Genomic DNA, 14,545 nt, shown 5'->3' with positions numbered 1-14,545 from the left:
TGTGTATCATTTTTTAATATATACCTGTTATCCCCTTCCCCCAACCATCCATTTTGGGTTATTTAGACCAAAATACTGAATTTTGCTCTACAAGGGCCCAATATCCACTTACAAGGACATTATACTGCTACTGTTCTATCAAAATTTTAAACGGATATACTCATATGTGGCTCTTATTTTTCTTAAAAACAAAAATAAGGTAAAAAAAAAATCTGGTAATTTTTTGTTTTTACATTCATTGGGCCCCAATATGCCCAAATATCAAAGAGAAATTAAAAATGCATGCAGTGGAAGAGTTCGGGTCTTAGGAGGTTAAAACTAAAATGAACCCCTTTAGATAGCCCTCAGTTTCCCACAAGCATCTTACTCCCGACAAGTGACTGTGTGCAGTCTTTCCCCATCACTTACGCTCTGCTCAGCACTGGTGGGCTCCAGCCTCTCTGCTCTATCCCTCTGACAGCCAGCAATGCCATGTTTTGGAAAGAGTTTCTTATGATAAATACCATTCCAGGTTTTGTGTGGTACATGAAAGGTCATGTTGTCTTTGTTGGCTTGACACTCGCCCACAGTCTCCTGTAAACAGAATTGAGATGTCTGTGTGAGGCAGCAGGTGGACCAATATGTCACTGAGTTTGTGGCTATCGCTCTTTATCCCTCACTCACACACATACACATGGAAATCTGCTGTGTAAACAGCTTACTGTACAGTGCAGAAGCCTCCAGTTTGCATTGGAAAATATGATTTTATACATGTGGCCTTTGCACTTTTTTCCCAGCAGGATTTTTTCTTTTCTGTGATTTAACAGCTTTCATGTTATGTGGATTTAAACACAACTATGCATCAGAGTTTTATTTGACCCTTGCAGGTTTTCACTCAAACCATATGTCTTCAGCTGGCATTTGTATCACATTGTTAGACTTATCCAAACACAGTTGAGTGTGTGTGTCTGTGATTTTGTAGCCGGCCACAGTGGAATCCTTCCCTGGCTGTTAGTAGCAGCCCTGCCTGTATGTTTATACTCCCCTGCTGACCCCGTGACCCAGAGGTCAAGATACCCACTAAAGCAGGCAGTGGGTTCACAGACACATTTGGATGAACCGTGTCTGTCACGAATGTTGGTGGGAGCATGTGAGGTGCTGGCATGTCAATGTGTACTAACACCCTTCCAATAAATAAATGTGGGAGGTGAAGTCTGTCTCATCACTGGTGGGCACCTGAGTTAGTGCTGTTATCATTTTTTTGCCATCTTTGCTTTATCAGTCTGAGATGATGCAGAGCTAGATTAAGGAGAAAGGCAGATAAAAGCATCATTTAAACTCTATATTTATTTGCAATGTACAAAAATGTAAGTATTAAAACTGCATTTTTGTTGCATTTTTTTTAGATGAATGCTCATTCTGAATTTTAAGCTAGCAACATTTGTCATTATGCAGTTTTAGTGGATAAATCAATCAATAAATAGGTTTATCCTCTGTATGACAGCATATGTAGCTTCAAAGCATGAATAGATCGTACAGCATTAATGGTGCCTTCGCAGAAAGTTTCAAGCTCATTTTTGGTTTCGATCCAGGAAAGAACTGTAAAGTGTTACACAGACTGACCTGTATCCATGAGGGCTTATTGTTTTACTCTCATTTTATGATGTTTTGGAATGAAATCTCTCATTTGTATTTTACGACGGGTCTGCATTCAAACCCCCACTCTCAGTGCTCCAGGTTGTGTAATGTGTTCAGCAGATGTAGGAAAGAGAATCAGGACTTCATGGACGCTTCAGACGTACCTGTCAGACTGATCTACTGTTTTGCTCTTCGCAAAACTTCTCACCCTGCGTCACAGAGCTGCCTGACCTAAAGTTTCACGAAATGACGGGGGACACCGTATCGCCACAGTTCTGATTTATTATGGTGGATGCAGGTGTTAAAGAACAAATATGTTGTGAGAGACGGACGTTTTTTGAGTGATTCATGACAACCGGGTTAGGATAAATGAAATGATCTGTCTGTTCACAGCACTGTGCGCACATGGGACCTCAATTCAGAGAAGAAGCACAAGTCTGTGTTCAAGCCTCGCTCCTTCCAGGGTAAGAAGGTCATCCCCACATGCTGCACCTACAGCCGCGACGGGAAGCTCATCGCAGCGGGCTGCCAAGATGGCACCATCCAGATCTGGGACAGAAACCTCAGTGTGAGTTTTAAAACACAAACGCATGCCAGCCGCCGGCAATGTGCAGTGGATTGTAAACATTGGATGTCTGTTTTCTTATGGGCTCAAGTACAGAGTCATGAGACTCAGGTCACAGGCCAGAGAGGTCAGAGGTCGGCAAATCGCTAAGCCCAAAGAATTTAAAATGCTTTTGTCTAAACTGGAAGTAGCCCAGTCTGAAGTATTGATGTGATCAAATATTTGATCTGATGTTGATACTGGGGGAAAGCCAGCACATGTTATGACCCCCCTAGAGCCTCTCCCCTAGCATGGCTTGAAAGAGCTACTTATGTAACAGAATTAACTGATGGTTAATGATTGAGGTGAGTTACATGAAAGTTGCTGGGAGGCCCAATCACAATTTCCCCCTGCACATTTTCCATTTAATTAGGTAATTAGGAAATTAAGTGATCAAAGTGTACATTCCTTTCCTCAAGATTCACATCGTTGAGGTAATAGTTGATCTTGGCTTCTGGCAAGCAGTGCACTCACTTATTTGGCTCTTTTCATTTGAGTTATTTGACAAATCAACACTGTTGATAGAAATGACTTCCATTCAGGGTTGAGAAAGCATGACGTCCATCAGATCTTTTGGGTGACTCGAAAGTTTTTTTCACTGATTCTTACTCCGTAACACATTCTTCAATGTCTTCTTACTAATTTGCTTCATCTTTTCTCCTTCATGACTGTCGCAGTGATGTGATGTCATTGCCTGGGCTCCAAATGCTGCTGTTTCCTGTTTATTGGCGACAAGGCATATCTGACAGTTTATTGTTCTTCTCATTAGTCACACAAAACATTTACCCCCATGAATGGATGGCAAGATGAGAAAGGGAAAAAGAGTTTAGTGGACCTACAGCAATCAATTTAGCAGGCATCATTGCATTCTGGGAGATTATAGGCTGATATTTTGTCATCAGAGAGTCCTTAAACGCTGAAAACGTAGATTTTAGGATTGAACATAAAATTGAATAAGGATTATTCATTATGCTTCTATTAAACATATACACTGCTTAATAGAAGCCAGTTTAAGGACAGTTTTTGACTATTTGTCAGTATAAGTCTAATTTTAACTATCTGAAGAATAATAAGTTATTTTTCAGTACATTTGTTCTCTAATTCTTTTTGTTCCACTTCATATCCTTTCATCTGTTCAGCTCTATCTGTGGTCAGGGGTGAATGCTTTTGTTATTTTGTGTGAGAACAGAAATAGTAATAGTAAGCTGTAGTGAGTGAGTTGGAACAGACTCATTGGGCATAAAAGCTTATCCAGATTAGGGAAATGGGAAGTAGTCGTCATGTTAATTAATCCAACAACCGGCTTCATAATCAAATACAGTGTAGTTTGTATGATTTTTTTTTTTTTGTGTGGCTCTAACGGCTTTCCTATTGTAAGTCTTTGCTTCTATGAACCCCACTTTATATAGACTCCCTTCTCTGCTCCAGTCACCCATCATCCCACCCCTGTGCTGCTCACAGCAGCATGCTTTTTGCAATTGGGTTAAAGCTCTCAAAATTTATTACCCCTCCTTCTCCAAGCTAAATATTTACCCTGCGTCCCATAGCAGCTTACAATAGTCATGGCTGTTTCCTGACCACTGGAGCCTGTCCTCTCTGAATGGCTCAAGAATTTAGTTGGTGCCCTCTGCCCTAATCAGCAACCTGTGCTGCTGACTCGAATTTAGCCACAAGCCTAAAAAGGAGTTGACCTCCCGATGCTTTTATTGCTGCTCCCTCCCCCCGCTTTTAAATGAGGCCTATCTGCTGTTGTATTGCCACTATTACTCATGGCAAGAATATGCAGGCAGATCAATCATGATCAATCTCATACATGACCTTGATCTATGGCTCAGTCTGAAGAGAAGCTATTGAGAGTGACACATCGCGCTCTTGAACCCTGACATGAGTTGATTGATCCTGCGATGGGAGTCAAGTAGGTCTCGTTCGGTGCACTGCCACAGAGGGTGATTGCATGTTCATTCCCTGACCAAAGGGGTCGGTGCCAGGATTGCAAGACTGCATTTAAATGGTTGCCAGGTAATGTGCACTTTGTGATACTGGGTGCATTGATGGTCCAGGTTTTTTGCTCCAAAACATTACCACAGAGACCTGAGGAATGTTATGGCGTCATAGGTGAACTTACATGCTTCCAGACTTCAAAGTGGGACCCCAAAAGAGGTGGTTTTGAAAAACTACACAGTGCAGAGTATTACGGTTAGGTGGTGAATCAGATATGCAAGCAAAAAGAAAAAAAATCTGCCACACTTTCAAGCTTTTGAATAAGAGCAATCAGTAAGTGTTAAGCTGGTCCTGCTGTGTCTTACTTTGATCTTATATTACTCTTGATATAAAAGTAATTAAGAGTCCAGACTCAATTTCATTCCATTAATCACTCTTATAACACTGCTTTTTCTGTCTAGAAGTGGATTTCGGTTTGGTAAGTGCAGGAGTTGAACATAGCTGAAATTAGTTTTCCACTTGATCTGAAATAGAGATATTAATTGAAAAGAAAGATATTCAGAGGTAGTTCATTATTGACTTCATTATTACATGTGTGAGAACATTGACTTACTTAATGATTAGTAAGTCAAGGTTTTTGTCTTGCCAGAGACATCAAATATACCGATGAGATCCTCAAACTAGGAAAAGACCTTTAAAAATTCATAGCATAGATCAGGTTTTTGTTTGGGAAGTTAAACAAGCAGCATTAATCTTGACAACAGATTTTGAGGTTGTTTTAGTCATAGTTTGTTTTTTTATTAAAATGCCATTTAGTTTTATTCATAATTTAAGCATCTGAATTGTTTCATTTTATTAGACTAAATGTCATAAGATTACAGTAGACTAAATCTAAAGTTGATTCAGTTGACCAAAATATAGAGTGTAAACTTTTTTTTTTTTACCTGTGAGACCTGCTTCGTGTGAAATGTGTCCCTATGTCCACCCGTCTCTTCCTCCAAAGCGTTAACATTTTGCTGAGTTTTCATTAGAAACAAGGAGTACAGTAAATAGTTGTACCGTTTCCTGGGGACAGATTAAATGTGCTCATCTAACCTTACCATAGAAGGACATCACTTCTGATTGGATCACTTCCAGATGCGTCCCACCTTTCTACACAATTTAATTAGTTTCGATTGGATCTCGTCTCTCCAGCATGCCTCTCGTTTTTGCTCGTTGATGAAAGTGTTAACACCTTTCATCAGCTTTTTTTAACTTGTGCATTAGCTTTTGTTTAGTTATCGTCTTGCTTTCACCAGGAAAAAAAATTGTCATTAATAAAACTGTGATGAAAAGTATTGGTCAACGAAATTAGCACTGATTACAAGGGAAGCTATTAAAATGCCACTGAATAGCTTACTGCCATGAACCTCTCAGTGCAGGGTCCTCTAGAAGTTTGATTAACGCACCTTCAGAACATAGTATTTTCACTGTAAAGTAGTAAATCCAGTGGGTGCTCAAAGATAAATTAGGAAAGGCGATCAGAACCTCTTAAAGTCAACTCATGTTTCTAAATGATCTAGGATTTGACAACACGTGAGAGCATCTAAAAATGAATAAATCCACCAAGCACTCTAGAGACATCATAATCATAAACATTTATGACATCTTAGTCATATCTTAGTCCCGTCATTTTGACTTGCTCATTGTTTTTCTCATTGCCACACACTTTGATTCTCTGTCTGACTATGCTGTATATGGGACTTCTCATAGGCGGTGTATCGACGATTAGACATGTCTGAAAAGTGAAACCACTGTGGTAGCGCCTTAAACCTGCATTCTTTCTAATACCCAGCAGGAGGCAACTCTTCTAACTGAAAAAAAGAAATCCCCATTATAGAGAAGCCTATAGCTTATTTTGTTCTCTGAATTTATGACCCTAGTGTCACTCGCTTTTAGATTACTGTCAGATCCACCCGTTGCTCATCACGTAAGTTTTCAAAACATCAAGACTATCTCTGTCTTATACATACAGTCTAGGTCCACTAAAAGATGTTAGAGAAGTGGAAAGCAATGCCAACGCTTTCATTGTTGTGTCCTTTTTTGACCTTGAAGGGACTTGGAAGAAAAGAGAAGCATGTGCAAAATATTCCTGCCATCTATAGCCTTTTGTAACTGAGACATAGAGGAATACAGTTACTTTACCATAGCGAACATTTGGATTATCTAGAACCTCTTCGCCACCACCACTTGTTGATTTCCATGAAAGATCAGAGCAGCTGTTAGGACTGTGGTTTGGCCACTCGATCCTCAGGGAGTAACAGAGGTCAGAATGAGATGTGAAACTAACTGAACACTGTTCATCAAGTCTTTCAGGTGTGCTGTTGTAAAAGTATGAAAGGAGCTGAGATAAAGAGCCCTGCAGTATTTATGTAATGCTCTGATAGCGTGATTTGGAACAGTTGGCGCTGCGGTAGATTGTTATCATAGTCTGCTCAGGATGAAACCCAATGCTGTGTTCCTTCAGCTATGTATCAGCTCGTGCTGCCGAATGTGTGCGCGCATACGTGCATGCATATATGGAAGACTTTCATAATTTACTGGATGCTGTTTATAAAAATACGCACATTAGCTTTCTGAAAAAAATCTTAATCATTTAGCTTCGTGCCTGCTGGCTGGAGAAGAGGCTACAGCTTACAGAGGATGTCACAAGGCACGAGTGAAGTTTCAAACAGTGTACGAGAATCTGGTTTCACAGGCCGGCTGTGTAGATTAGCACAGGAAGCAAACGCAATGGCATCTGCTAATGCCAGCCAACATCAGGACAGTAAATAAATACTCAAGCTTTCACAACAGCAGTATATGATCTAGAAATAGCTGACGGGGGTGTATGTTTGCAGTATGCATCTAGAACAACCACAAACTACGTATTAAAGGTGCTGCTTTCCCCCAGTTTCTGTATAAACTATTTATGAAAAAAAAAACCTCTGTCTTATATTTACACCCATTTAGCATCTTTTTCTCAGTTTTTTCCTTTTCATTTTTTGATAATTTACTCCAGATTCAGGCAAGGGTTTTCCTATCTGCTGTCTGGTTGTTTGTTTGGATGACAAAAGGAAGTGCTGAAACGTATTTTCAGTTCAAAGAAAACACACAGACAAAAGTATAATGTAACAAAAGGACATGAAAGGGGTCAAAACACAGCATGTGCTTACAGCAGATGGTGTTCATCTTAGAAAGAAAGATGTCAGATGAAAAGAAGAAGAAAAACCACATCGCGGAGTGATTCATCACAGGTTGAACAAGTACTCATAACTTTTCTTATTAGTCGAGCTGACGAAAACTGCGGCTGTGCATTTTGAGGTCACGGAACAGGTTGATTCAGATGGGAAAAAAGCACATCTGTGCAGTTCTTTCGTGGAGTTATGTAAAGAAGATTTCATCACCTTCCCCTCGCTGAATATTTATGTTGTAATATTTACATGTTTGATGCCATTTGTTCTCACCCTGAGACTGCACCGCTTATGCACATTTTCCTGCAAACCCCTAAAAGGAGCCTCAGTTCATATCTGCTCCGCTGGCTAATTTCATGGTGTGCAACTGAGCAACATGCTAAGACAAGATAATTACAAGAAAACGGTTCATGAGCAAAAGCCTCCTGTTCACAGTGTCCTGACTCCACCCAGTTGGTGGTTACCATCCATAGAATGGGTGCAGAGTTACATGAATGCATGTTTGGATACGCCCCTATTGCCCATTTGCAAAGCTCAGTAGTCACAATGGTCATTGCAAGTGATTGCAGGATTAAAATGGGGTCTTCCAAGGGCTACGCATATTATATGTTATGTTTTATCTGCTACTTATTAGCACTGAAATAGCTTGCATAAGATTAAAAAAAATCCAGTTTCTGTATTAAATTGACCTCTTGGCTTCGCACTTTCCACCAAGTCAATTTTGGTGCAGTAAAAAATGAATAGGCAGATATTTGTAAGATAATTGTGGAGAAAAATGGAAATAAGTCAGAGGCAATCTATGAGTAAAATGATGATGGGGAGCAGAAAATTATTCCAGGAGAGACTACAGAGACTAAATGGCCGAGGCCTGAAGAAGTGTAATCCACGTTATCTACAGTCCAAGGTAACAGTGTTATCTGTCTCGTGCAAGTTAATAACTTCCCTCCACTTACTTTGGAAGTGAAGTATGGCCTCGTTTCCTTCTGTTATCGCCAGGGCACATCACTCATTCACCTCACGCTCCACTCTCTCCTGCAGTTTTTGCCAGCTTTTCTCTATATTTCTGCCTTATCTGTCTTCCACACTGTGTGCTTCAAATTCCTTATCCGTCTCTTTTTTTTGGTCTAAAGCCTGCGTTTCTGCAATTCTCTTTCCACTGATTTATTTGCATTCCGTTTGGGATTAATGAAAGTGGAGCTATATAAACCAAGGTTATGTTTGTTTGAGTGTTAGCAAGCCTACTTCCCAGACTGTTGCTTCATCAGCGCCTATTAATGATCGATCTTTGAAATCTGACTGTTCTCAGGTAAAAGGCGCTGGGAAGTAAACGGGAGGAAGCAGAGAGAAGGGATGGTTACTAGGGGCAAGCATTCTGGATATCCCCATGAGCTCTTGGATTGCCTAGTTGATTGATTTGGAAAATTATTAGATGAATCAGCAATGGGAAAAAAACATCTCTAGACGAAAATCTACAATTCTGTTAATCTCTTGCTCTTTTTGCACTCAGGAAGTGCATGAAAAGGTACAGGCGTGTTGGGAACCACTATTTATACAGGGTAGACGTTTGAATTGGCTGGGAATCGTCAGGAATAATCGTTTAAATCTTATTATCTGTCTTTACCCTGCAGACTACAAAGATAAGTCCATTCACTCTGTCTTTTCTCACCTCTATACCATGACCTTGAATGAAATGCCATTTAGCCTTCTTAGCTTTCACTGATACATGCTAGTCATCACAGCCAAGATGAGTAGGATCACGTTCTCATTCTGTATATAGCAACATCCCAAGGAAATGTTCACAAGGGCAGAACTTTACTCACAATTTAGTGAAAACGCTGCCTCAAGGTTGTAATTTGCGATGTGCAATTTACCCCTATGTTTTCATTGCAGCTGCTTTTGCCCTGTAGCCTGTTGGGATGCAACTGTACCAGCTCTGTTTTAGAATTGCACATACCCATTTAGCAAAATAACAGTTATTTTCAAAAGTCAACTAATATGCTGATTCAGTAAAAACAAAAATCAAACCCAAAAAAAGTATTCAGTTTACATTCACACGGGACAAAAGAAATCTTCACATTTGAGCATAAAGTACAGTTTCTAAATTCCTGCCAAATAAAAATGATTGACATTTTTCTGTCTTAAACTGGAAAATGATATGACAGGAGGCAGAGGCTATCCCTGTTGCCTCACAGCAAGAAGGTCCTGGGTTTGACTCCAGTCTGAAGTGGACTTTCCCGTGTGGATCTCTTTATGTCTCTGTGGGTTTTCTCCCACAGTCCAAAGACATACATGGGATTAGGTTAATTGATGAGTCTAAACTGACCGCAGGTGTGAACATGGGTGTGATTGGTTGCCTGTCTGTGTGTGACAGATTGACAACCTGTCCAGGGTGTACCCGGCTTCTTACCCAATGGAAAATTATGACTGAATAACAGTTATTATGCTAGTCAGCACTGAGGTATTTAATGATAATGGGTAAAATCGAGGGCAATTACGCTTAAGTTAGAACTATGATAATAAACTTTTTCATTTTAAATGCTTAGTCTTATGCCAACCAGTTACTGGAATCAGCTGTGCATATGTAGACCTTGTTTTCCATTAGCTTGAAACTATAACTGTGTGTCATGAGCATTTCATGGAAGTGTGTAATCACTGGCGGTGGCAGAGATGAAGCAGGCTGATCATCCCAGTCTCTTACTGACTAGGATGAGGTGGAGTTGAGGCGGGATGCACAAAGGGCAGAATGACATAAGCGCAATGGCATTTAAAGCACATGTAACAGAGTCTGATTGGCTCGCAGAAGGCAGGCAAGAAAATGATTGGGCCAAAGTGATGACTGCAGAGCTGAGATTGATATAAACAGTTGATTAGCCCGAGCACCCAGGAATACTGGAACCAAACTGAACATAGATCTCTCTTACTGAACATAAGCTTCTTAAAATGATAAGGATTTAAAAAAAAAATATTATGGCAAAGCATCAACGTGTAAGTAGAAATTAAGGGCTCAGAAACAGAACCTTGTGAAAATCCATATATTAGTGGCACCAGTTCAGTTCAGTTCAGTTTCAGTTTTATTTGTCATATGCAAGTTAGCACAGGGTCAACATTGGAATGAAATGTGTTTGACGAGCAGCAGTCACTCAGCAGCACCAGAGCCCATTAATATTTCACAATTTCTGTGCCAAATTATTTCCTCAAATAATAATAATTAAAAATTGAACAGAACATATATTATTAAATTAATACTTAATAGCCACACTTTGAAGAGTATGAAAAATAATCTTGTCCACTCCACTAGCTGCTACTGTCATCTATGCTTGTTGCACATGTTGTCGAGAAGTGGAATTGTTGATATTGTGCATTGCTAGTTGTTGTTACTGGGTGCCGATTGTGGCAAACCACTCATTCAAAGATGGCTAATATACCAAAGAGTGACCCCTGGCAGTGATGGTGTGTCTTTCGCCTGTTGCAGGCTACTAAACTGTGTGCAGTAAGAGTATTAGAATACCATTTCAGGTAGGAAAAAATCAAAATACCATCTGTCAGGCAGGGACTTAAAAACTTGCCAAGATAAATGTCTGTGGTCTTGCTGAAAAGAGTGGAGAGTGTGGTGTCTTGTTGGTATTTCATAGGCTCTAAGAGGGCTTTATAGTTAAATATATAATTTGGTGCTCATAGTGCAAATGGGAACCGTGTGTTGTTTGGAAAACACAGGGAATGAAAAGGTCTTTTTGTTACTACAGCAAGACTAAAATGTCTTGCTACTGAAGCAGAGCAGTGGCAGTTCCATGCAGTGGTTTATCAAGAGGTTGTAATAACTCTTTTTAACACTGATGATTAATATTGACCGAAAAAACGTTGTGTTTATGGAAAAACTACTTATCAAGACTTATCGCATTTTTTTTCTAGCTGTCGCTTTGTCTGTGATGTTTATGTGATAAATATTAACATGTTTAACATTTTTGTCCAGTTCTTTCTATTTGTGTCACTTGCAAAACAAACAGAAGCGAACTGGGATCTTTAGATAGGATCTGTATCATGCAGTTGTAATATACATCATTATGAAACCATAAACCTGCACCATGGCTTGTAGAAAGTGATGTCGCTAATGCGTCGATTTCTCTTTTTCCGTCTTTCTAGGTTCATACAAAGTTCCACTGTCGGCAAGCCCACACCCCAGGATCGGACACCTCGTGCCTCAGCTTTTCTTATGATGGCACGATGCTTGCTTCACGTGGAGGTAAAAAAAACAGAACATTAAATAAAGTTTTTAAAAAAGCCTTACCCTTATCTGCCAAGCTTAACAGCCACAATTTGAAGTTCTGGTCATCAGTACCCAAGCTAAGAGGGTCTGTTTTAAGGTCAAAGATCACTGTTGGGAAGCAGTGGCTTTTCAGTCTGAGTATACAAATAAGCATGGATCATTAACAGCAATACCCTGCAGACTTAGCTTGGTATGTAATCTGGAGAAGAGATGTCTAGCACAAAGGTAAACTGGAATAACTCTGCATAGGAGACCTCCGCTTCACATTATTCTGTAATGTAAATGAAAAATAACTCATACAGCCTTGTTCTATGTTAAGGAGGATGCGCTGCACTATAGTAAAGTAAATAACCTTCAGGAAAGTTTTGTCTGTGGTGACTCACAATTTACAGTTTGCCTTTTGTCCCCAACTGTTATTTTTTTCCCCCCCTAGGCGATGACACTCTCAAGATGTGGGATATACGCAACTTCAGGAAGCCAGTGAATGGAGTTAGTGGTCTGACCAACTACTTTTCCATGTGAGAGTCTTAACTGTCATCTTAATTATAATCTGCCTGTTTGTTGCTGTAAGTGCTTACATATGCATTATTACCCAATAATGCATGTCTGTAACTTTCCCTGTTAGGACCGACTGCTGTTTTAGCCCAGATGACAAGCTTCTGGTGACGGGGACGTCGGTGAAGAAAGATGAAGGAAATGGGAAGCTTGTTTTCTTTGACCGCATTTCGTTTCAGAGGGTCTACGAAATAGATGTCACCAACGCAGTAAGTTCTGCCTCAAATCCCCAACAACCACAGCAACAAGATGTTTTCCAGCTCGTTGATGTGATATGTTAGTTACAAACAAAACGGTGACCTTGAACACATAACGAGCAGTGGAAAAGATGATGAATACACAATGACACATAATGAAATCAATATGACAGTCATTCCTTCTCAACATAAGTGGTTTGCGCTCAAGCAAAACTGAAGCATTTAAAATGTTTTGAAAACACAACAGCAGTAGTCTAAGGACTCATTTAAAGATCTGTTTAGCCCAATGCATTCCACTGCTTTTTTACGATTTCAGCTTGAAATGTGCGTTGCAGAATTTGAGCTAAACTCAATAAACAACTCTACAAAACTGCCTTAAATTATCATTTGAGCTAAAGAATGACTTTCTGCAGATAAAGAAATGTGGGTTTGGTTTTTTCTTTTTCTCTATCTAATAAGTAGCACAGTTGTCTGGCAGTGACTAGACATTTTCCTCTGTAAATCACTGTGTGAGCAGAATTCAACTGTAAACAAAGTATAATATAGCATCATTGAGGTAAGAAAAAAAATCAGAGCTCTATGAGCTGAGTTTTGAAGGAGAATAAAGGCAAGTTAAAGGTAAAAGTGGGGCAATGTGACCTTTCCTTACTGCAATATTCCCACAAACCTATTGGCAGGACAGCTATTGACACTTTTATGCGCACTGCCTTTGAGTTATATTTGAAATTTAATTATCTAAAAACACAATCCACACGTCCCATTCCCACATACAGAGTACTCTGTCAGACACATGAGCATGCTCTGTACTTTTACACTAATCCCGCTTTCTCAGAAATCCATTTGGTGTGGGCAACCAGCCATAGGTGCTGAAATGATTTGCAGAGGTGCTTTCGACAGTAGAAAGCACTTTTTTTGCTGCTTCCTGCTCCTCCGCCTCTTTCTCTCAATCTTCAAACCCTTTTCAGAGATTTAATGGTGTCTATCTATAGACATAACATTGAGTCCTGACTGAAACTAATGCTTTCTAACTCAGTTTCCTCGGCTGAGGCATGCTCCTTCCACATAGGCCATTGAATGAACAAGAAGGAGAGGGGAAAGAGAAAAGACTGTGTGTGTGTGTGTGTGTGTGTGTGTGTGTGTGTGTGTGTGTGTGTGTGTGTGTGTGTGTGTGTGTGTGTGTGTGTGTGTGTGTGTGTGTGTGTGTGTGTGTGTCCTCCAACCCTGCCAGCCAGCTGCTGTTATCTTGCAAAACTTGGCACAGCATTCACACTAAGTGCACACCCCACTGCTCAGCTGCACTAACTGACGGGAGTGGAAAAATGGTCCGTTTTTTAATTAAACCTGAAATTAAACATTATTCATTCCTGTTTTATAATTGCAATTTAGCTGTCTTAAATAAAATGACTGAGTTTAAATCTAAGCTTTCAGGTGTCCATACACTTGGTAACTTTTGTCATATTGCCCATGTTGTCGACACAAAATGAATTCTCTGATTTCTCTGTTGGTTACAATGTTGCCAAAAAAGAACAGCTTGTTTTAACATCGTGGTACCCCCTCACTGTCAACTGATTGACACACCAATACCATGAAGTGTATGTACCAAGATACCTACCAAGTTTTTCGTTATTGTTTATGAAATTCAAAGCCACATTTCTTCTCTGCGTGAGTGGTCTTGCTTTTTTAAAAGTCTTCTGCTCTCTAAATAGCTAGGGCTTTTGATTGGTGACAGTTAGAAGACGACACTCCACAAACCTGACAGGACTAAACACTGACGCGTACACTTGACCTCTGAGTGTAATGATAATGCTGTCATTCAGAAACGGTGGCATTATTAATCTGCAAACACCATAATCCACATATTTTATGTGTAGTTCTCAGTCATTTAGACAAAGCAGTTAAAGTTGTCTTTTATTTAAGTATTTGAAAAGCCTCACAAACACTTACACACTTGTGGTTATAACATTTGCTCTCACTTTAACTATAGGTAGCATTAAAACAAAAGACCTCAGATTCTTTGGGTCAAAGAGTCTGTGCAGAACTTAACAGCCTCCTCCTCCTTTGCATCACTCTGTGGACGTTTGTCTTCTCTTTCCCTTTACTGAAGAGGGTAAACATTTGGAAGTGATTTTTCCATTGGCCTTTCACTTGCTCCACC

At 39.9% G+C, this 14,545-nt stretch overlaps 1 protein-coding gene across 2 annotated transcripts in view; it reads left to right on the top strand.

Annotated features, from left to right (window-relative positions):
• Positions 1-14,545, top strand: part of wdr70 (WD repeat domain 70) — a 42,441-nt gene that overhangs the window by 14,401 nt on the left and 13,495 nt on the right. For both annotated transcript variants that reach the window (XM_026173847.1, XM_026173848.1), the window contains 4 exons: positions 2,011-2,185; positions 11,515-11,614; positions 12,072-12,156; positions 12,264-12,402. In XM_026173847.1, the coding sequence (XP_026029632.1) occupies positions 2,011-2,185; positions 11,515-11,614; positions 12,072-12,156; positions 12,264-12,402 (499 nt within the window). The remainder of the gene's footprint in view (positions 1-2,010; positions 2,186-11,514; positions 11,615-12,071; positions 12,157-12,263; positions 12,403-14,545) is intronic.

The sequence above is a fragment of the Astatotilapia calliptera genome, chromosome 7, assembly GCF_900246225.1.
Source record: "Astatotilapia calliptera chromosome 7, fAstCal1.2, whole genome shotgun sequence".
NCBI classification, from domain to species: Eukaryota; Metazoa; Chordata; class Actinopteri; order Cichliformes; family Cichlidae; genus Astatotilapia; species Astatotilapia calliptera.
Note: the sequence above shows the minus strand (reverse complement) of the source record. Positions and strands in the feature narration are given on the sequence as shown.